At 45.5% G+C, this 22,368-nt stretch overlaps 1 protein-coding gene across 8 annotated transcripts in view; it reads left to right on the top strand.

The window, feature by feature from the left end:
- RNF216 (ring finger protein 216) overlaps window positions 1-22,368 on the top strand; it is a 776,933-nt gene that overhangs the window by 405,355 nt on the left and 349,210 nt on the right. For all 8 annotated transcript variants that reach the window (XM_086940659.1, XM_086940658.1, XM_086940657.1 and 5 more), the window contains one exon: window positions 6,438-6,586. In XM_086940659.1, the coding sequence (XP_086796785.1) occupies window positions 6,438-6,586 (149 nt within the window). The remainder of the gene's footprint in view (window positions 1-6,437; window positions 6,587-22,368) is intronic.

Consider the following 22,368-nt stretch of genomic DNA (forward strand, 5'->3'; position numbering starts at 1 on the left):
ACCTCAAAATCCCAGAGGACCTGCCTTGCCTTCCAAAGAAAAGACTGTCTCCTGTGAACACCGGATTTGTTCACCCACAGACTCCAGCTCCTGCGAAATCTGTGAGTCTGCACCACTGTGCACCCGTCGCCCCTGGCCCGAGTGGCCCAACACCACGAGGAGGTCTTCCCGGTGATTCTGACCCAAGATCCAGGACCTGCATCACGCCTACAGCCGACGCCTCCAACCTAATTCCGGAAGGTCCCCCCCAACCGCGGCCAGGAGCTGGTAAGAAGATTCAACCCTAAACGACACCCCTTCACCCGAGGCCCGCCGCCTTGGGTGGCTCAACAGACTGTGTCTAAACAACCCTCAGCATCCCAACTTACCTTCTCCAAGGGGTGGTTGCTCCCAGAATAGCTTTGTCCCCAAGCCTGCAGTGTGTTTGCAAACCGGAGAAACCCTATTGAAAGTAACAGTGTGACCGATGCCAAAACAGCCCTCTGCACCCGGCCGTCCTAGTGCTGCTGAGGGTGCACCTTTGGTGCTGTCTGTCTTGAACCCCCATTTGCCCTGAGCTTAAGTCCAGGAGATTTGCTCCCACAACCTTGTGACATGCTCGTAAGCAGCCACCAACCGGAGGCCCCCTATTCCCCTTTAGATAATATTGGGACTCAGCACTTTGCACCCGGCCCCCCTAGTGCCGCTGAGGGTGCTTTGAGAGTGCATCCTCGACCCAAGGGGGCCCGAGTCTAACCCCAGCTACCCAACCCCACAACAAAGTACTTACCTCTGAACCGATACACTATTTTCTCCCATAGGATAACATTGATTGTTTTGCTATGAAAAAGTTTCTAAGTGAGGAGTTGGAAAATCTATAAAAGTCTCTTAAACTGTAACCAAATAACCAAAGTGCTTTTACTTACCTGTTTACAGGAAATGTCCCAGTGCAGTATCCAGGTATACTGCACTGTGTAAGAAAAGTAATCTGTAAAGTAATTTACTTGGCATCCCATGGAAAAGCCAATACAAAGTATATGTACAATATTTCAAAGTATTGCATTACCAGCAATTCTACTTTAACCATACCAAAGTATATATATACATCTGCAATTCCCAACTGTATTATTCTTGCCAAGTATAAATCACTTACCTGTGTCAGACTGGCTTGGTTCTGGGTAATAAAAGAAGTAAAAGAGTTTTTTCATACAAAACAAATTGGTCTGAAGTTCAGTCTTAGAGTGTGTGCAATCATTTGCTGATTGAGTGTGTACAACAAATGCTTAACACTACCCTCTGATAAAGACTAACTGCTCGCCCACACTACCACATATAGAGAGTAAGGTGCTATCTACTGTTACCTCTGCCTACCTTTTGGGGTTCCACTGGACTCTGTGCACACTATACCTCACTTTGGTATAGTATATACAGAGCCTGCTTCCTACAAGGGGCACTCTCAAAGAAGCTTGCAGACCCACATTGCGTGCCTGTTACACTTCCAAATGGAAATGGTTTGTCCACTACTGCACTCCAAAGCACCTAGACCCACTCAAACCTACATTACAGAATATTGCCTATTACCTCCTCCTCCTTCAGAAGTCTAGTCTAGCTTATACTTTCATGTACCTTCCTTTGGCCACTATTGCAGCCTGGAGAACAGGTATCACTCTTTATTGTTTAGAATCCCTGTTATCAAGTCTTTTATGGAAGGACTCAAATGGGTTCATTCCACCTGGAGTTCCTCTTGCTCCAGTCTGGAAGTTTAATATCGTGCTTACCAGACTCTTGGGCCCTCATTTTGAACCACTACACTCATGCCATATATAGTTCCTCACTTGGAAGGTCCCCTTCATCGTCATTACGTCCCTAAGGTGTGTTAGCAAGCTACTTGCCATTACATTAGAGGAACCTTTCTTCCAGATTCATGATGACATTGTTGTACTAAGGACAACCCCATATTCCTCCCAAAGGTAGTTTCCACTTTTCATCTCAACCAAACTATGGCTCTCCTGATCTTTTTCCCTCATCCCGACTTAGTAGCAGAGAGGGCTCTTTACATACTTTTTTTAAAAAAACCTCTTGTACTACATTCACAGGACCAACACTGTATACAAGACCCAGCAACTTTTCAATGGTTGACTAACCCTCACAAAGGTCATCCTCTTTCCATGCTTGATATAGCTGTGTGGATTGTTAAGTGCATCCAAGCCTGCTACCTCAAAGCCAAAAGAATGTTGTCTGTCTCGCCGAGATCACATTCCACCCACAAGAAAGGGTCCACTGTGTCTTTCCAGTGTAATACACCATTAGCTGACATATGTAAGGTAGCTACATTATCTAATCTACACGCATTTCACAAACACTACTGTGTGGCTGTCCTAACTCACGAACAAGCTAGAGTTGGTCTGACTGTGTCTTTTCGGTGTCTATTAAGAATCAGCACTTTTTTCAAAGATGTGCACCATCCACTGGCTTGACTGCCCGCTTAAGGAAGTTCAGTCTTTGTCTATGCAGAGCTTTGCACTGAAAATGTTACTTACCATGTAAGCAACTGTTCGTAGCATCTAGTGCTGTAGATTCACATGTGCTAGCCAGCAGCCCCATGAGCCAGTAGTTGCTGCAGATATTCTTATTTCATTTATAAATTTAACCTGTTACGCACAACTTTACACATGGTCACCAAGCTATCCTACCTGCTGCCCCATCAGTATGATCGCTTACTGTGCATAAACCAATTTAACAATAGAGCCAATATCCATGTGCGTTGCCAGGTAAGGAAGGAGTTGCTGTACCTCGTCACTTGAAAGATTTCTTTGAAGAAAAAAAGTTACAAATGTTAGAGCCCAACACTAGATTGCACGAGTATGCAGAGAACATGCGAGTTAGCACTATATACTACAAACAGATGCTTAGATGGGAAGCAACATTTTCCATCCAAGTCGCACCCTAAGCAGGTTTAGATGCAATATAGGATGTTGGGGTTACAAGACTGCTCTTTCGGGAGTTGTACCTCACAGCGACATGATCTAAAAATGGATAGTTGAAGTAATGTGAATTATGTGGGGTGGTGTTGAGACCTCACCATATAATAATGTCATCATCTCGATCAGGTCAAGCTTGTACCTTCAATAAAACTCTTAGCTCAGTCTTTAGTAGCTGGGGCACAGAACAGTCCGGCTTAATCAAAGGAATACGTCTAAAGCATTTAGAAATAACAAAACGGTCAATAAGTAAGAAACACAACACAATACATTTTTTAAAATTGGTATATTTTTATCTTCAAATGGATTGTTGTCTTTTCGGTGTCTATTAAGAAAAGCCAGAGGTATGTTTTTCAAAGTTAAATCACTAGTTCAGTCTTTAAGATACATTAAATCTCAGCATTTGGCTTAGCAGGCCTGAGCCACAGTGTTAGAATGGCTACTAAAACTTTTGGAACGGCCACAATAGGTTAGTAGCCAGTCACAGGGACCACTCCGGTCCAGGGAGACCGTTACCAATCGGTTCCAGCAGTCTCATGATCCTCACTGTATTTTTATCCGTTATCATGGTCTCCTCAAATAAGTGGTCCTGAGCCTGGGTATGCAGGATGCTGAAGATGCTGAACAGATGTGGTGTGTCTTCCTGAGATTTACCTGGGGTCCACAAACATCTGGGGTAGTCTCGGGGCCTCCGCACTCTAGCTCCTATGATGCATCAGCAGAGTCAAGTGTAGGTCCTGGCTATAGTCTCCCGTTTACAGTGGTGTCAGCGGATACTTGCAGGTAAGTAAATCTTTCTTTTCCGGGGCACAGAGTCCACACTGCTCCGGTCATGGGCGCAGCAATCTTGGGATCACCTCATTATGGTCATGACTCTATCTCCCAGGCTGCACTTTGGTGGTGGGCTGGGTTTGCTGAACAGCTGGACTGTTGAGGGTGTATGCTTCTTTAGCTTTCGTAGACCCTATGCTTAACATGGGAGTAGCCAACTAGTCTTGGAACCACTTCTTCTGTTTTGGCACAAGGATAGCTCTTTTCCACTAGTGTGCACAGCAAACACTATCCTCTTTGTGGTCCCTTGGGAGCAGAAGTTGTAGTGAGCCATTGGTTGAACCTCTCTTTGCTGGGTCCAAGGTCCACGAGGGTCGTCCTTCTGTCTGATTTCCAGTCTAGTAATGATCTGAGGACTGTGTCAGGGTGCAACTTTTATGCCATCCTCGTGTTTGTGGGAGGAGAGGACTCACTAGGAAATGGGGCAACAGTTCCCACTGAGTAACCCATCCCATTTTTGGGAGATTTGGGTAAAATCAATCCCAGAGTACCGTTCTCTACCTGAATCCAAGATGGGTCAGGTCGTCTTCCTCTGCGTAGAGGTCTGGGCACACTCCTGGGGTGTAGCCAGTATGATGAGCCACTCCTCCTGGAAAACTGGTCTTCAAGGGGTTTTCCCCCTCTGCAGGAGAAGCATGCCTGTTTGCCTACACAAATGAGCAGATAGCCTGAGGTGTGATCGCCATTTGCTTCACTATGGCAGTAGCCTTTTTGAAGGTGGGCCATCTGTGGCTACTGCCCGGTTGTCATCCTGCTGGAGGTCGTCACACCTCCTTCCATCAACAGTTACCTTTGTTGCCTGTTCCTGGGGGTGCTTCACGCTTCCTAGCAGAGGGGGCAACCTGTGGTATTGAGGGACCGGAACTGCACAGTCAGGAATGGCTACCAGAGGTTTGGGCAACAAAGTGGCCATATTCAGTGGTCCCATTATGGAGTTAACACTTAGCGTGTTGGCTAGTGAAACTCCATGTTAGCCAATGGGGCCACCATCCTTGCTACAGTGAAAGCGGCAATTTTACGTTTTCACTCATGACTTGTAATGTATAAATACGGCACATCCTGTATAATATGAGCACCCTGCCTTATGGGGTTATACGGCCTTACTTAATGATGACATATAGATATTTAAATGAACGGTTTGGTTCTGACATGTGGTTAGTCATGTTGATTTGGTGGTTTGCAAGCTACCTGATTAGACTACAGTGTTTAGAAATATGGGGCAACTCAGTAACCCTGAGTAGGACAAATAAAGGCACAAATGGTTCATACGGGGAAGTGTAGCCCCAGACTTCCACAGCAATAGGTGTATAAAAAAACCTCACTAATAGGTTTTTAAACACAATACACAAATGTATTGTTATTTCATTATGAAAATGTCTCATTTCTAAAAAGGATTCAATTTTCTGAATCAATTTTATAACAAGGGGCTCCAAAAAATATAATGGTGCAGTAAAAGTGATAATGAGACTGAAAAGTGCACAATTGCTACACATGATGCTTGTCAGCCACATGTAAATACTTGCATCATGTATAGCACTTGGGCACTAGTAAGTCACTTTATCAGTTTCGCTGCGCCATTACAATTTTAGGAGCACCTTGTTATAAGATTGATTCAGGAAATTGAGTTCTTATTTTAATTGTCAAATAACAAATTTGTGTATCACATTTAAAAATCTTATTATTGAGGGCTTTACTACACCTATTGCAGTGGAAGTAGAGGGTTACACTTCCCCCATAGGAGACCATTTACAACTAAGCTGCAGTGGCAGGCCGACCCACGCTTGCAGAGATGGCACAGTTAAGGGCTACAGTTCATTAGAGGCATTTAACTTACTAGCCTTGGAAACCTCTTTCCTGTATACTATCGACTTAAGGGTAAGTTAAGTATGCCAATCAGGTATTAGACAATCACGCACATACTTTGAGGGATCAGAGGAGCACATGACCAGGGGGACTGGACAGCAGGGCCCAGTGCACATGATAGTCGAAAACCCAGCAGCATCAGTCTAAGATTTTGGGGAGGGGTTGGGCGGATGTTGATCATACAAAAAGAGGCACTTTCCTACAGTAGTGCTCTGCTTTCATATCTTCTACTAGAAGATTAATCTTTCTAACTTGCTACAGGCCTCACTTTGAGCAGCAAGACTGAGACTGAAGCAGTATTGACGACGGGTTAGGTGATGGGGGCGATCAAGTGAGTGCCTATTAGCTTGAGCCAGACTTGTATAAAGCTATCCAGGTATCTGTAGAATGTAGCCATATTAATGCCTTCAACTGAAAATATGTTGCCCATTGCTTAAATATTGGCAAAAATACAGTAGGACGTACTGAGCATGTTGGCTAGTGATTGCTGTTAGCTTTGTAGGTGGATGGTGTTGAAGACCGGTCTTGAAATTTCATCGGATTACGTTGTTGCACATAGATATCATCTGTCTCCTGTTTTTTGGCTGGAGTAGGGCTGTTAAAGTTTCAGTTCTTTATTACTGCATTGATAGACGGATGTTAATCAATGCAGGCTTACATGTGTAAAATAACATTGTATGAAGCTTTTATGAAGGTGCTTCTTCAATTAAAAGTTGATTGGCAACTGTCGGTACCTGGTAGTGCCTGACCTGCATATGTCCTGCACCCCTCTTTTCAATATAGTCTGAACTCAGCTGCATGGATGGCACTTGCACATGTGACTTTCCAACCAGTGAGCTGGAGAAGGTGTTACCGGAGAACATCTTATGCAAGTATTACGAGCGGAAAGCAGAGGAGGAGATTGCTGCTGCCTGTGCAGATGAGCTCGTCAGGTTTGTGCTCTGCATGGGATGCATTTGATGATTTGTTACATTCTTTCTTAAAGCCCCTATTTTTCATATATACTGATCAATTATGTTTTAACTGAAATTGCTGTTTTGCACCTGGTATTGGCAGCTTTGAAATTATGCAATATTTTTTGTAAAGTAAAATCATTTATATGGGAGAAACTTAAAGGGTATCTGTTCTATCCTTCTTCGCAAAACTGTTTTGAGTAGCTAATAGTGGAGTTAATTTTCCTCATTCCAATTGAACAGCCATGGGCAAAGTCAGTAAAGTCTGGCTTTATTAGAAATAATTAAAGCGATTCCCCATTGGTTGGCAATTTTGTGTCTGTGGCTGTACAGATCATTGAGTGAGTACTAAAGAGCAAATGGTAGATTGTGGATCCATGAGTACATGAAGGGCTGAGTGATTGGATGCACAGATGTATGGCTGAGTTGATGGATTTATACCATATACAGGGGTGTGGAATTTAATATAATAAACTATTTATTTGCCCATCGGACAGGTTGCTTCATAAATCTACTTGTCCTGTAACAAAATCCATTTGTCCCTTGGGTGCCATGTAGTGTGGCAACAAATTATGGCATCAATCTCATTATATAAGAGTTCTGATATAGCCTCTCTGATTATGCCAGGGCTCATACCATAGTAGTGTTTGAGCACTTGCAATCTCCTATGTTGTCATGTTTCCGCAGATATACATACTGGGGCTGAAGGTAGTAATAAGTAATAGTTCCAGGATTAGAATGCCCTTTTGAGTGTGCAAACCTACTCATTTGCATGTTTTAAGGGTTTTCAAAAACTCTTCTTTAATCTTTTCACATACTGGGAAATGTTGGAAATTTACTCTTTACAATGGCAGATGTAAACCTGGTTGGAGGGAAAGGGAACTTACAAACACTCAGATTTTTGCATGAGCAAATCTACACATGCATATTTGCTCATGCTAAAATGCAGTTCACAAATATTTTCTAGGAGTGCTATTTCTCATCCTACTTCTGTAAATTCTTGGGAATTCACGAAAGCCGTATAGCTGCTCTTAATGTAAGGACATATACCATGGGTGCACTTTTAAGACTTTCTTTAATAATTGGGCCCCAAATTTGGTCTGGCTTTGACCGTGACCTTTTGTGTTTATTAAAATGGTCTCTCTCTGTATTGGCTGACTTCACTGTGAGTGACCGCATTCTGCTCTTTCACAAGGAGCATATCGGCACACAAAGTAGTTTTGTTTAGTGCCAGTAACTACTATGGCAGTGTGTGCTTTTTGAGACCAAAAACTATTTTTGCTTTTGCCAATGTTTGTTTTAATGGTGAGGCCCCACAGCTCCCACACCAATAAGGTTTTACAACCACCATGCCAAAACAATTCACACATTGACAAACTATAACACTGACCACCAATTTTAGAGGTACTGGCTTTACCAATGCTTGGTTATTTTTGTTTCCCATAATCTTATTGAAACTGGTTACACTGATTTTCCTTTGACTATTTTTGGGAAATACTAGCATGCATCAACACATGTTACTAAATGATGCTGCAAAAAATGGTATCTACTTTACAGTAGTTTAGCTAAAAGTTATTTTTCCTGCTTTAATTTTTTTTATTAACATTTTATTTTGAAAGCAAAGAATCGTCAATCTTGCTTTCAAGCTTCTGCAAATCTTTGCATCAAATCATAGAGTATTCTGGGAGCATTATACATAGCCTCGGATTGCAAAACTTTGAAAACGTGTGTACACATTTTTATACTGGAACCACTGTCAGTAGTGCAGTCTGAACTTACAACATTTACTTAAAGCGCACACCCTAATGATAAAGGCTTTAAATTAATGAACCATAAATACAAGTTTGAACAGCACTAACATATGGACAACAATATTACCTTAACTGCAGACAGTGCCCTTCCCTGATCCATAATATGGTACTGCTGACTGGCAGCCAAAGGATTTGTGCTGCAGGGGGTTGGGCCTACGTGGCTCAAGAACAAAATACACATGTAAACTTGTTTTCCTTGACCCCAAACAATATGTCCTGGGTGTTGGGCTATAGGAATTCCACATTTCCTGAGTATATGAATGGATAAGAAGAACTGACGCACCAACAAAGTCATATGAATGGCATGAGGCTCCCTTCCACCATGTCCATTCACTCACTGAAGCACATATTCAGCTTATTCATCCTTTCACAATCACCCATTCAGTAATCCTCTACTCTCAGTAACATGCCCAACCATGCAACCCACATACAATGTCCTATCATTTACCAAGCAAATATCACTAATAAAAAGCCATATTATACATATTTTTGGGTTCTGATCATGCTTGTTATATCTTGTACAGGAAGATACAGGAAGACATCACCGCTATATCTAGCATAGCTAAACCCTTGCTATGTGAAAATGCCTTTAGGTCTCAAAATCATGTTGGTAGAGCATCACCCATATTTTGATTAAACATTATAATAGCTGACATAATTACCTCTAGTGGGTTCAATATAAATGCATCCCATTGAATAGCTAACAAGCATTGCATTGCTATTGAGTATGCATGGCTGTCTGCCTTTTCAGCCAAGTGGTGTGCTAATTCTTAAAATTTGCACACAGTCACTGCAATCTTTCAGTACCAAATGTATTACAATCCTTAAGAATCTCAGCTTCAATCAGGACTATGTATAAAAGTGATTTCCTGCACACATCCGTATTGAAATAAAATCTGGTGGAGTTGCATCAGAGATACCAAGTGGAGGAATTCAAAAGGCCAATGTGGGAAGGGCTTCGACATTAAAGACTTGTGGAGGGCTTTGAAAACCCAAGCCCCACTGAACATTGTAAGCAGTCCGTATCGTACACATCCCAACTTAAGCACAAATCTTCAGCTCGTGTGAGGAAGTGATACCACTTTGATCCATTAACACCCATGACCTGGGACAGCACTCTTCTCAAGTCAAGTGAAGTCATAAAATTTATATAGCGCACTACATACCCAGAGGGTCTCAAGGCGCTTAGGGAGGGGAGGAGGATTACTTGTCAAATATCCACGTTTTAAGTTGCTTTCTGAATGCTAGGTGGTTCTGGGTAAGTGGGAAGTGAGTTCCATGTTTTAGCCGCCAGGTATGAGACGGATCGATCTCCCATGGTGGTCTTGTTGATGCGAGGTACAGTGGCGAGGGCTTGGCTGGAGGATCGTAGTTGGCGGGGGGGGTGTAGAAGGACAGCCGTGAGTTGAGGCATTCTGGTCCGATTTCGTAGAGTGCCTTGTGTGCGTGGGTCAGAAGTCGGAAAGTGATCCTCTTATTGACGGGTAGCCAGTGGAGGTTTTTCAGGTGACCAGAGATGTGTTCGTTACGCGGGATGTCCAATATGATCCTGGCTGAGGCGTTTTGGATTCGTTGGAGTTTTTTCTGGAGTTTAGCGGTAGTACCTGCGTAGAGGGTGTTTCCGTAGTCCAGTCGGCTCGTGATCAGAGCATGGGTGACTGTTTTTCTGGTTTCGGTGGGGATCCAGCGAAAAGTTTTTTTGAGCATGCGAAGAATGTTGAAGCAGGATGAGGAGACGGCGCTGACTTGTCTGTTCATTGAAAGTGAAGATTCCAGGATAACGCCTAGGTTCCGTGCGTGGTCTGTCGGGATGGGTGCTTTTCCAAGGGCTTCCGGCCACCAAGAGTCGTCCCATGCAGAGGGGGATGTACCTAAGATGAGGACTTCTGTTTTATCTGAGTTCAGTTTCAGGCGGCTGTGTTTCATCCATTCGGCAACTTCTTTCATTCCTTCGTGTAGGTTAGTTTTGGCGGTGCTGGGGTCATTGGTGAGAGAAAGGATCAGTTGAGTGTCATCCGCGTAAGAAATGATGTTGAGGTTGTGTCGGCGGGCGATGGCCGCGAGGGGGCTCATGTATACGTTGAAGAGGGTGGGACTGAGTGAGGATCCTTGTGGTACGCCACAGATGACTTCAGTGGCCTCGGACTTGAATGGTGGAAGGCGGACTCTCTGGGTTCTTCCGGTGAGGAACGAGGTGATCCATTCAATTGCTTTTCCTTGTATTCCGATGTTTCTGAGGCGTTGTAAAAGGGTGCTGTGGCAGACTGTGTCGAAGGCTGCAGAGAGGTCGAGGAGGATGAGGGCGACTGTGTCTCCATTGTCCAGTAGAGTTCGAATGTCGTCTGTTGCTGCGATGAGGGCGGTCTCAGTGCTGTGTTTTGCTCGGAAGCCAGACTGTGAGGAGTCGAGGGATTTGTTGGCTTCGAGGAAGGCGGCGAGCTGGTTGTTGACAGCTTTCTCGATGACTTTGGCCGGGAAAGGAAGGAGCGAGATGGGGCGGTAATTTTTGAGTTCGGTGGGGTCCGCTGTGGGTTTTTTCAGAAGGGCGGTGAGTTCAGCGTGTTTCCAGCTTTCCGGGAAGGTGGCGGAGTTGAAGGAGCAGTTGATGACGTCTCGGAGGTGCGGTGCTATGACGGAATTTGCTTTGTTGAAGATGTGGTGAGGACATGGGTCTGTGGGGGATCCTGAGTGGATGGAGTTCATCAGGTGGATGGTGTCCTCGGTGGAAATTGGGTTCCAGTCGTTAAGGGTGTTCAAGGGGGGTGGATGTTCAGCATATGGATGGGTGGGTTGGTCTCCGGGTTGGTTGTCGAAGCTGTTGTGGATGTCTGCAATTTTGTTGTGGAAGAATAAAGCCAGGGAGTCGCAGAGGGCTTGAGAGGGGCTGATGTCGTTGGAGTTGGCCGAGGGATTGGTAAATTCCTTGACGATGTTGAAAAGTTCCTTGCTGTTGTGGGCGTTGTCTAGTCGATCCTTGAATGCTGTTTTTTTGGCTTTTCGGATTAGTTGGTGGTGTATGCGGGTGGCGTTTTTGAAGGCTTCCTTGGTGCTGGTGGTTGGGTCTTTTTTCCAGGCCTTCTCAAGGGAGCGGCAGAGTTTCTTGGACTTCTTAAGATCATCGTTGAACCATGAGGCCTTCTTGTTGCCAGGTTTGCTTTGACGTTTTTTCAGTGGTGCTAGGATGTCGGCGCTGTTGGATAACCATAGGGTGAAGTTGGCGGCGGCTTGGTCTGGGTTAGAAGAGTGGGCTGGGGTGTTTTAGAAGGAGCGATGAGGCAATCTGGTCGATGGTGATTTTGTTCCAGTTTCTTTGCAGAGTTGGTTGGGGGTGGTTGATGAGTTTAGGTTTGTTGTAGGTAAAGTGGACGCAGCTGTGGTCAGTCCAAAGGAGAGCTGTGGTGTGGCTGAAGGAGACGTGGTTGCTGGAGGTGAAGATAGGGTCGAGAGTATGACCTGCGATGTGGGTGGGGGAAGTGACCAGTTGTTTAAGTCCGAGGTTGGCGAGGTTGTCCAAGAGGGTGGTGGTGTTGCGGTCGTTGTTTTTTTCAAGGTGAAAGTTGAGGTCTCCCAGAAGGATGTAATCTTTGGAGGGGAGCGCGTGTGGAGTGATTAAGTCCGTGATGTCTTCACAGAATTTTGCGCGGGTCCTGGTGGTCTGTAGAGGAGGGTGCCTCTGAGTGTGGTCTTGGGGTCGATGTGGATCTGGAAGTGAAGGTGTTCAGAGTTGGCGAGATTGGCGTCAGAGCTGGTTGAGATGTGGATTGATTTTTTATGGACGATAGCGATTCCTCCTCCTGTGTGGCCGGTACGGTCCTTGCGGATGATCTTATAGTCTTCAGGGATGGCAATGGTGATGTCTGGGGCGGAGGAAGCGTTCATCCATGTTTCCGTTAGGAAGGCGACGTCCGGAGAGGTGGTGTCTAGTAGATTCCATAGGTCAATGGCGTGCCTGTGGACCGATCGGGTGTTGAGCAAGATGCAATGTAGGTGGTTGGGGTCGGGAATCTGTGGTGTGGTCGCAGCGGAGATGTTGTCGGTGCCGATGAATTTGCAGGAGTATAATGGTTATGACAGATGCATGCAATCACTCTGGATTATTTCAACTTGTGATCCTGCTCTGTTGAAATATCAGATCATAACATATTGTGCTGTTTGTTTATAATACACCCTTTCATAATGTACTAGCCGAGCATAGGCTTCAGTTGCTGTTTCAGTTGAGTGTGCAGTTATCCCTCCCGTTTTCTGGAGTGGGGATAGCTCGATCTCCAGGTGGCATCTCCAGGCTAGCTTCAGGTTTTCCCCATTGGCCAGAGTCAGTCGCAATCCATGTGAACTACCAAGTTTGTTTTAAGTAAGGGTGCATCTATTATGTCCAGCCCTTAGTAGCTACTAGAAAACCCTACCACATACTCGCCACATCTTAGCAATCAAAAAACAAAGCTGGGCTGCAGAGATGTTGAATGCTTAAGGAGCTGCAGAGATGCTGACACCACTATTCAGATTGATACTTCTAATTGCTAAATCGTCACCCTTAGAGTATTACAAGAAGTCAGACTGGATCAGGAGATTTCTTTCACCGGTGCTTCCATACGCCTGTAGCTGGATCCCTATTGCTCCACAATGGCTTCACACCGTCCCAGAAGTGACCGAACAAAGTCTCTACCTCTATGCCATGTTTCAGAGGCTAATGGCTGAATTCACCTCCTACTCAATTGTGCTGCCGGGCATTCTTAATGTCCTTCACAATACAACATTGATGTTGATGAGGAGGCAGACAATTTGCTCCCCCATCATTAAAATGAAGAACGGCTATACTTAAACTAGCAAAATGCTAGTGGACTAGATACTTTGCCAGAGATCGAGCTGACTCGCCACGTGGTCTACCAGCGAAAGAAGGTGCTGTAATTCAGTAGTCGTGCAAAGACCAATAGAAGTGCTAGATGTGCTGTTGCCTACTCTGGAAACTAAAACCAGTTTACTGACAGAAATTCGTCAACCAAGTCCTGCAACTTTGAGCCATATTAGTCTTTAATGAGACCTGTTTGGACACCGTCTTAGCTACTTCGCCTGAGCAATGCTCAGCAGGATATGTCAGCTTATCCATGGCTTGACAATACCTGCCAACCTCCTGAAACCCTGATTTTCTGACTATACATACAACACCTGGAAGTAGTGTGGTGCAGGCATGAACATTTAATGTCGGTACAAATACTATTCCGACAACTTCACAAATAGGGAGTCTAAAAGTATTGATGCCTATGGTACACAATTATTTCCGTACGCTAGCCTAGCTTTACATTCTATGAATGCGGTGTGCCTTCATATCATGTACACCCATGCCTTATGGGAAATGGCATATAGAATAACTCTAGTGGTTTCAGGGAAGAATTTTTACATAAAAGAATTAAGTTTAACCACATGCAAAAGTACAAATAAAGGTACCCGCAGACAAAACTTTATGGAAAACAACTTCGTATTATTATAATAACTTATTACAAAACATAAAAAGGATCAGAAATGGTAAATACATATAACATGGTGCTTATGCGGTTACACATAATAAACATATAAAGACACAAATTGCAGTGTAGACAAATATACCCAATGACACAGAAATGATAAACATGTCTACTAAACCACAAGATCATGAATGTAATGACTGCGTCCTCTTTAGTTGCCAAAGGAAACGTCAACAGCGTTTCGACCTTGTCACTCAAAAGGTCATCTGGACACAAGAAAAATATTTTGAAAGCAACCATCAGAGAATTGATGATGAGTGAATTAATCACATCAAAGAATCCGACAATTCAACCAAGGATAGAGCCTTGCCAAAATAAATTAGGTCTCAACAGATCAAATCGGGAAAATCCTGTTTTTTGTTTTTTTTTGTAAGGTGACAATTTCTTAAACGGACTGCATCCGAAGGAGCATATCTGGTAAATCAGTGATTCACAATGGAAATTCATTGGAATAGGAAAAGACTTCCGTGACAGTTCGAGCTACTCTCTGTACACCCCAATGGGGAAAAGGCCATCAAGACTAGTTGGCTGTTCTGACGGACTTCACAATGATCCAAAGTGCTAACTGTGCTGCAAAGAAGATGTTACAGGCAGGCCTGGTCACCACCGACTGAATAGGCCATGCGTTGGCCTTGCTGTACTCATCAGAAGGCTCACCTGCATACAAACAACTTTTCAGGGAATCCACGAATGTCCCCTATGGACCAGCTCCTCGATGAGTCTGGTTGCATCAGTCTCCCTCCAGACTGCACAATCGTCTTAAAGGAAGCACACAGGCCCACCAAGTGAGCCTGCTAGGCAGCAAAATGGAAAAGGCTTGTCTACTTCTGCTTACCCCTGCACATTGGCCCTCTTGCAGCAGCTGTTCAAGACATTGTCTGTTATGTGTGTTTACTTGCAACAGTCAAGTCTTGCTTACACTTCAGATTTCGCTGCTATACACCTACATTTATAGAATCAGAAACACACCTCACCATTCAGAGCCCCTGTTATCAAAGCATATATGGAGCTACTCAGCAAGCAAGTTATTCCACCTGGGGTGCCACCTGCCCCTGTTTGGAACCTTAATATTGTTCTCGCAATGTAGATGGGCCCTCCATTTAAGCCACTCTACTGTATTTTATTACAGTTACTCTCTTGAAATGTAACCTACATAGTGACCATCGCCTTCCTCTGGTGTGTTGACTGAAGTTCAGGCATTAACCTTGCAAAAACCTTTCTTCCAAGGTGGTCTCTTCGTTTCACCTCAACCAAACTATTGAACTTCCTGTGTTCTTCCCTTTCCTAGAGTTTGTTGCAGAAAATGCTCTCCTTACACTAGATGTCATGAGAGCACTCATGTATTACTTTTAAAGAACAAAACATTTCTTCTAAAAGCCACACAAGGGCCATGCTCTTTCCAACGCATGCATAGCATATTGGTTGGTGAAATGCATACAAACCTGCTACACCAATGCCAAGAAACCTTTGCATGTCATTTCCATACCTCACTCTACCCGCAAGAAAGGGGCCACCAAGGCTTTTTTGTTAACATCCCCATAGCTAGCATCGGCAAAGCAGCTACCGAGCCTATTCCACACACTGTCTAAGCATGCCAACAGACGAGCTTTGGCCAGGCTGTGCAATGCACACTTTTCCAGTCCTCTGCAACACCTTCTGGTTAGACACCACTTTGGGGAGAAATGACTTAGTCTATGCACAGCATGTGTATCTACAGCTACGCATGACATTTGCGAAAAATGTTAACTTGTAAGCAACTATTTGTGACATGTAGTGCTGTAGATTCACATGTACCCACCCTCCACCTTGGAAGCCTTGGGCTGTTGCAGACCCCTTTACTTACTTTTATTCCTGCATGTTTATCTTCTGTATCACTACACTCCATTCTCATCCTCACCTGCCGTGCAGAAAAACATTCTAACAATGGAGTTAATACCCATGTGCGAGAGTGCCACCTTTCTTGCATGGTATGCCCCCACTTTTTGCTGAATAGCTGATGTGCTTTGACTGAGTGTGCCCTGGGCTCCTGCCAATCAGGTGCCCAAGGCCTATGTTCCTTCCCTAAAACTGTATTGAAGCTAAAACCTCTGGCCACATGTCAGCCCCTGGTAAATGGTACCAAAGGTACCCAGGGCATTGTGACCAGAGAAGACCCCTAAGGGCTTCAGCACTTATTGTGCCATCCTTAGGGGCCCTGCACCCTGACACACATACACTGCCTTAGCAGGCTGAGTGTCCTGGTGCAGAACTAAGCAAAGAGTCGACATGGCACACACCCCTGTGTGCCTTGCCCACAAACACACTGCCCTGGCATACATCAGTCACCCCCTCTAGCTGGGTGCCCTATGCCAGTGGTGTGGGCACAGGTGCATGAGCCCTGTGCCCCTACAGTACCCAGGGCCATTCCTGGGCACTGTAAGTTCAGTGATGCCATTAAGAGTATATGGTGCTGGGAGGTTGTCATTACCAACTCCACAGCACCATAATGGCTACACTGAAGACTGACAAGTTTGATATCAAACTTCTCTGCACATTAAACCCACACTGATGCCAGTGTGGGATTTAATGTAAATGCACTACAGAGGGCATCTTTGAGATGCCCCCTGAAACCTAAACTAAAATCCATGTCCGGTCTGAGAGGCGGCCACACATCAGACATGTTGCTGGACCCCTGGCTGGAGAGCCCCTCTCTCTCCTGGGCCTGCAACAATGCACATCCTGGGCGAGGTGCTAGGTCTCATCCCCCAGGATTGCCAGGGGAAGCTTTAAAGGCATGCGCCTTTGTGAGCTTCTCCAGGCCACTTGCTGTACTCAGCAACTGGCCCCCAGAAATTCTGACCTCCCCACTCTGGCGGGAAGACTGGCGGGAAACCCTACGTCAGGAAAGGAGGTGTGCCAGCCTGTGCCAACTCCACCCTTCAGGCAGGAGAGGCGAGGTGAAGCACGACTCCGGGCTACTGCCATCTCGAGGATGGTAAGCCCTACCCATTCACAGCTAGGCTCCTCCCCCCCCCCTCCCCCCCTCCCACAGGAGAGGGGGTGTACCCACCCCAGGACAGGGACCCGTTGGTCCCTGCCCTCTCTCTACCTCTAAAACCCCTACAGTTACTATTTAGGGGCTCCCTGAACCTTCCTTCCTCAGATCCCGATTTCGAAACCAGAAAGAAGACCAAGAAGAAGACCTGCCGTGCAGGTGCTAACAAAAGGCCTACACCAACTGACTTGGCCCCAGCCCTACAGGCCTGTTGATCCTTCAACCTGCTCCTGCTAAATCCCGGCGTCTCCTCGGGACAGCAACTTTGAGAAACCCGGAGGACCTGCCTGTCTTGACCCTCTTAGAGACTGGGACTCCCATGAGCAGTGGTTCTGCTCAAACAGCAATAGCCCTGGTGCCAGCCAGGAACCGCGAATCCAGACCACTTTGCTCCTGCCGAGCCCGGCCTGTGCCTGAGTGGACAAAGACCCTGAGGACGCCCCCCGACAATTCTGACCTGGAATCCCATGCCCAAGGACCCTCCTCGACTACCCAGACGACTCCTGCAGCCTCAGAACCAGGGAGCCCCCCAACCGCAACCAAGATTTCCCGGCGCCAAATGACGCCCCTGCACCCGGCGCCTAACTCCTTGGTGCCTATCTGCCCTCCAAGATCCCAACTTAGCTCTCGAAGTGTTGGTCGCTCCAGAAGATCCATCGTCCCCGAGCCTGCAGCCTTTGTTCCCTTTTCAAGATCTCCTTTGAATAACATTGAGCGCCCGACGGCTCAAAAGCACCCTGCACCAGCCGTATGAGTGCCCCTGGCAGTGCAAACTTTGTCCTATCCTACTTCCCCATTTACCCTGAGCAAGTAACCAGGAGCCCAGCTCCCACAGCCACGTGGCATGCTAGCCAGCAGCCACCAACCGAAGGCCCCTGCCTCTCATTGGATAACATTGGGCCTACCTACCTCTGCACTGGCTGCCCCTGTGCAGCTGTGGGTGTATCCACTGTATCTACCTGACCCTGGAAGACCCCGTAGTCTATACCCAGAACCTTAACTCTGCCAGTCGAGTACTTACCTAAAAGCCTATAACTCACTTTTCTTCCATAGACTAACATTGACTGGTTTCACTTGGAAAGTCTTCTAAGTGTGGAGTTTTGGAACTTTAAAATATTCATCTAAAGTCAGCCGAATTACGAATTCCAATTTACTCACCTCTTTTCAGGAGAGACCTCAGTGCTGCATCTTTGAGCCCAGTACTGACCCTGAAAAGTAATTCTAACCGTACTTACCAGTAACTTGAATTTCCTTCCATAGGATATCATTGCCTGCTTTTTGCTGAAAAAGTTTCTAAGTGTCGATTTTTTAAACTTACAAATATTCTCTAAAAATCGTGCCAACGATAAAAACGTAATTACTTGCCTATTTTAGATAGAGGTCCCAGTGCTGAACCTAGGAGTCCAGCACTGGATTACAAAAGTACCGTGAACATACTTTACCTGCAAATTGAATTTCCTTCCATAGGATAACATTGGTCATTTCAACTGAAAAAGTTTCTCAGTGTCAAATTTTTAAATACAATAATATTCCTTAAAAATCACTACTGTAACCAAAACACTTTTACTTAAGTGTTTACTGGACATGTGCCAGGACTGAATCTAGGATCCAGTCTTGAGGTTAGAAAAGTAATCTACAAAGCATCTAATTGCGTTTATCTAGAAATTCCTATTGAGCTCAATGTTGCATTGTTTGAAATTGTGTTGCCTATTGCAACACACTGTAACTATTGCATTCAAAAAGGTTATTGCCTATTTGAAAAGTATTTAACTAAAGTAACTCATCCTGAGAAAGTGTATTTTGATACCTTGTTGGTTCTAAAATAAAACAACTATATCTTTTGATACAAAACAATTGGCCTAGAGTTCAATTCTTGAGTGTGCGAGACCATTTGCTGACTGAGTGTGTACAACAAATGCTTTGCACTATCCTCTGATTCTGCCTTACTGCTCGACCAAGCTACCACTTTAGAGAATAAGGTTATATCTAACTTTAGCTTCTGCCAAACCTGGGACTCTATACACAATTTACCTTACTTAAGTCCAGTATATATATATATATATAGAGCCACTTTCTTACACCATGCACATTACTACCAATAGGGGGATTCACCATACCTGGTGACTTGAAAAGACTGCTTTGAAGAAAAACAAGTTGCTCAACATCTGAGCCTAACACTAGATGGCAAGAGAGTATGAATCGAAGCAAACACTAGGAGATAATGGACGGAGTGCTGAAACTTTTCAGACACACCCCGTCACAGATCTGGATTGAATCCATCATCGTTCTTTAGCTCACTTCACCACCCCAGTTCAGACCCAGCTATATGCAAATCAGTTGTAACCCTGTGCCTAAGGGAACTGTCCAGCCCAAACTGCTAAGCCAGGTCTTCCCTGGAACGGAAACAAGCATCCTGGTACTGGTTTCGGGATAACACCCCTCATCAGCCAGGCTACCTTGAATTCCAGTGGTAAAGTGAGCAATTGACATATGTCTGGGCATACCCTGCCAACTTAGTGCGAACGAAGCAAACACAAGGGGATGATGGACATAGTGCTGACATTTTTCAGACACTCCTGATGTCCTACTAGGAACCTGGTCCAAGTCCAGCCCAGGGAATAGGTCAGTCGCCCACCACCCTGCACCGGGTGACACAAAACTCCTCACCAACCACCCTACCCCTGAGAGCCTGGTGGTCCAGGCCTCTATCTCTCACAGCACATTCCCTTCAACACCCACAGACAGGGAAACCAAGAGGCTGGACAGTTTGGGGTAAGAAGACGTGGTCTTCCCAGCCTTGCATTGTGGTCGGTAAACACTGCATGCTTATTGGGCCATTAGTCCCACTCCCTGTGGGAAGTTGTTATGCAAATGGTGCCACAGTTCCCAGAGGAAGTCCGGGCCATCCTCTCTTGAGCAGTATCAGATGGGAGAGATGGAGCTAAATTTGCCAGTTTGTGGTCTCATCATGACGACTCGCTGGGCAGAGCGATTTTAGCTACAGTCGCTGTTCGTCGCACACCTGATTGAGGACTTCTGACTTTTCAGGGCATGTCAGGCCTCTTTCATAGACTGTCCCTTTGATGTCATCTCTTCGGAGACGAGGAAGACATAGCGCTGGATCGCTTTAAGGACTCACGGGCTGAGGCCAAGTCCTTGGACCTCTCACTGGTCACACATCCCCTGTCTGCCTTTTACCCATTTTCAGCCCGCAAGCTATACCCCAGTCACTGTGCAAGTTCAGCAACCTCTGTGCGGCAGTGGGCATGGCTGATTCCGACCCCATGGGTCAGGTGATCAGAGAACTGGTCAAATACTGCCCCCCTCCTCCCATCCCAGCGCAGCCACATACTCCAAACCCTCCTAGTCTTGTTCTCCCAGATCTTGGGCGGCTAGTTGGTGGCAGGATCAGCCATCCCATCTACCACTGTCAGAATATTGCTTTGGGCAGGTGGGTTCTCCATATGGTCCGAAAGCTGTTCTTCCTTCAATCAAGGAAGATCTGGTTCAGGTGTTCACAGGCAACACCACTGCCTTGTGTAACTGCAGCATACAGGGTAGGGTGGGAGTTGTGGACCCTTTGTCAAGAAACACTGCATCTCTGGACATGGCTGGAAAAGCAGGGCTTATCCCTGATGGTTCAACAACTGGTAGGTTCTCTAACACCTGGGCGGACGATGCCTAGCTAATCACGAATGCCATCTCCATCTAGATGTGGCGCAAGGTCTCTTTCACAGTGTGGCGAACCTTGATTAGATCTGTTAGCCTCTGAGAACGCGCAATGTCAGCAGCAGTTTTGCATGCTGGAGTTTCCAAGGCGATTTAGAAAAGGGGGTGGTGATGAACAGAGTGTCTGAATTAAGCAGAGTTTCCAAGGCAGCTCTCCCTATGAGACGCTTTTCCTCTCAAGTAGAGCTCTGACCTTATATATGCCTTTCCGCCCATACCACTTCTGTCCAAAGTGCTCAGGAGCGACTGAGCCCAAGTCATTCTTGTGGTTCAGGACTGGGCACAGAGAGTCTGGTATCTCGAGCTACTCCAATTGAGAATCTATCCTTCGATCAGGCTGCCCCTTCGGAAGGCTCTTCTGTTGCAGCAGCAGGAGAGGGTCCTTAACCCAAACCTGTCAACTCTACGCCTTCTTGTGTGGAGATTGAGCTGCAGCAGTTGATAACATTAGACCTTCCTCCCGAAGTTTGCAATGTTATTTTGGTGGCCAGGTGGCCCTCCACCAAGAAAGTGTATGCCTGCCGGTGGAAAAAGTTTGTTAAATACTGTACAGAAAGGTCTATTGATACTTTCTGCTTCCCTTTTCAAATTTTGCTTTTCATGCTATCCCTTGCCCAGCAGTTTTCAAATTTTGCTTTTTATTTTGACCCTTGCCCAGCAGAGCTCCTCACTGGGCACTCTCAAAGGGTACCTTTCTGCCTTACTTAGGCTGCCAGACCAACCCTTATTATTTAAATAAACTATTGTAAATGGGTTCCTCAAAGGTCTTGTACGTATGTTCCCACCTTCTCCTTTCATTATGCCTCTGTGGGGCTTAAATTTGGTTCTCACCTCCTGATCTGTGCTCCGTTCGAACCTAGGCACAACTGCCCCTTCTGGCTCTTACCATCAAGACAGCTTTTTTAGTGGCAATCACATCTGCTAGAGGGTTAGCGAATTGCAGGCTTTGTCATCCAAGTCTCCTTACCTGACCATATTCTCTGACAAATTGGTACTTCGCACTAAGGTCTCTTTCCTCCCAAAAGTGGTAACACCATTCCATGTGGGGCAATCTGTCTCCTTGCCCACTTTCTATTCTCCTCCGCATCCCTCCAAAGAAGAAGAGCGTCTTCACCATTTGGACCAAAAAAAAGTGTTGTCCTTCCAACTTGACGGCACTTAAGAGTTCTGGGTGGACGACCAACTCTTTGTGGGGTATGTTGCAACAAAGAAAGGTTGTGTGGTGCAGAAGAGGACTGTCTCTCGATTGGTCGTCATCTGCATCAAAATGTGCTACGCTCTGGCCAAAAACCAGCCTCCTGAAGGCTTAAGGGCTCACTCCACCAGAGCTAAGGCTACTACTATGGCGTTGCAAGATGGAGTGAAAAACAAGGACCCCCTGATGAGGATAAAGTTCCTGGGTCAGGGCAATTAATTTGTGGAAAATAAAGCATCCAGGCAACACGTAGACACTGGCAAAGTTCAGGTAACAAATTAATAATAAGTAATAAGGCACTAAATTGACGGAAACCATCTCCCTACTGTATCATTCAATTATATAAACAAATAATATGCATCTGTTATATATTCACTGAAAGAAATCCTTTCATTGTTTTTTAATCAGTATGTCAATGAATTTTTTCGTGACACTTTTATACAATTTATTAAATTGAAATTTCTGTGCTAATT

The sequence above is a fragment of the Lissotriton vulgaris genome, chromosome 10 (assembly GCF_964263255.1).
Source record: "Lissotriton vulgaris chromosome 10, aLisVul1.2, whole genome shotgun sequence".
NCBI classification, from domain to species: Eukaryota; Metazoa; Chordata; class Amphibia; order Caudata; family Salamandridae; genus Lissotriton; species Lissotriton vulgaris.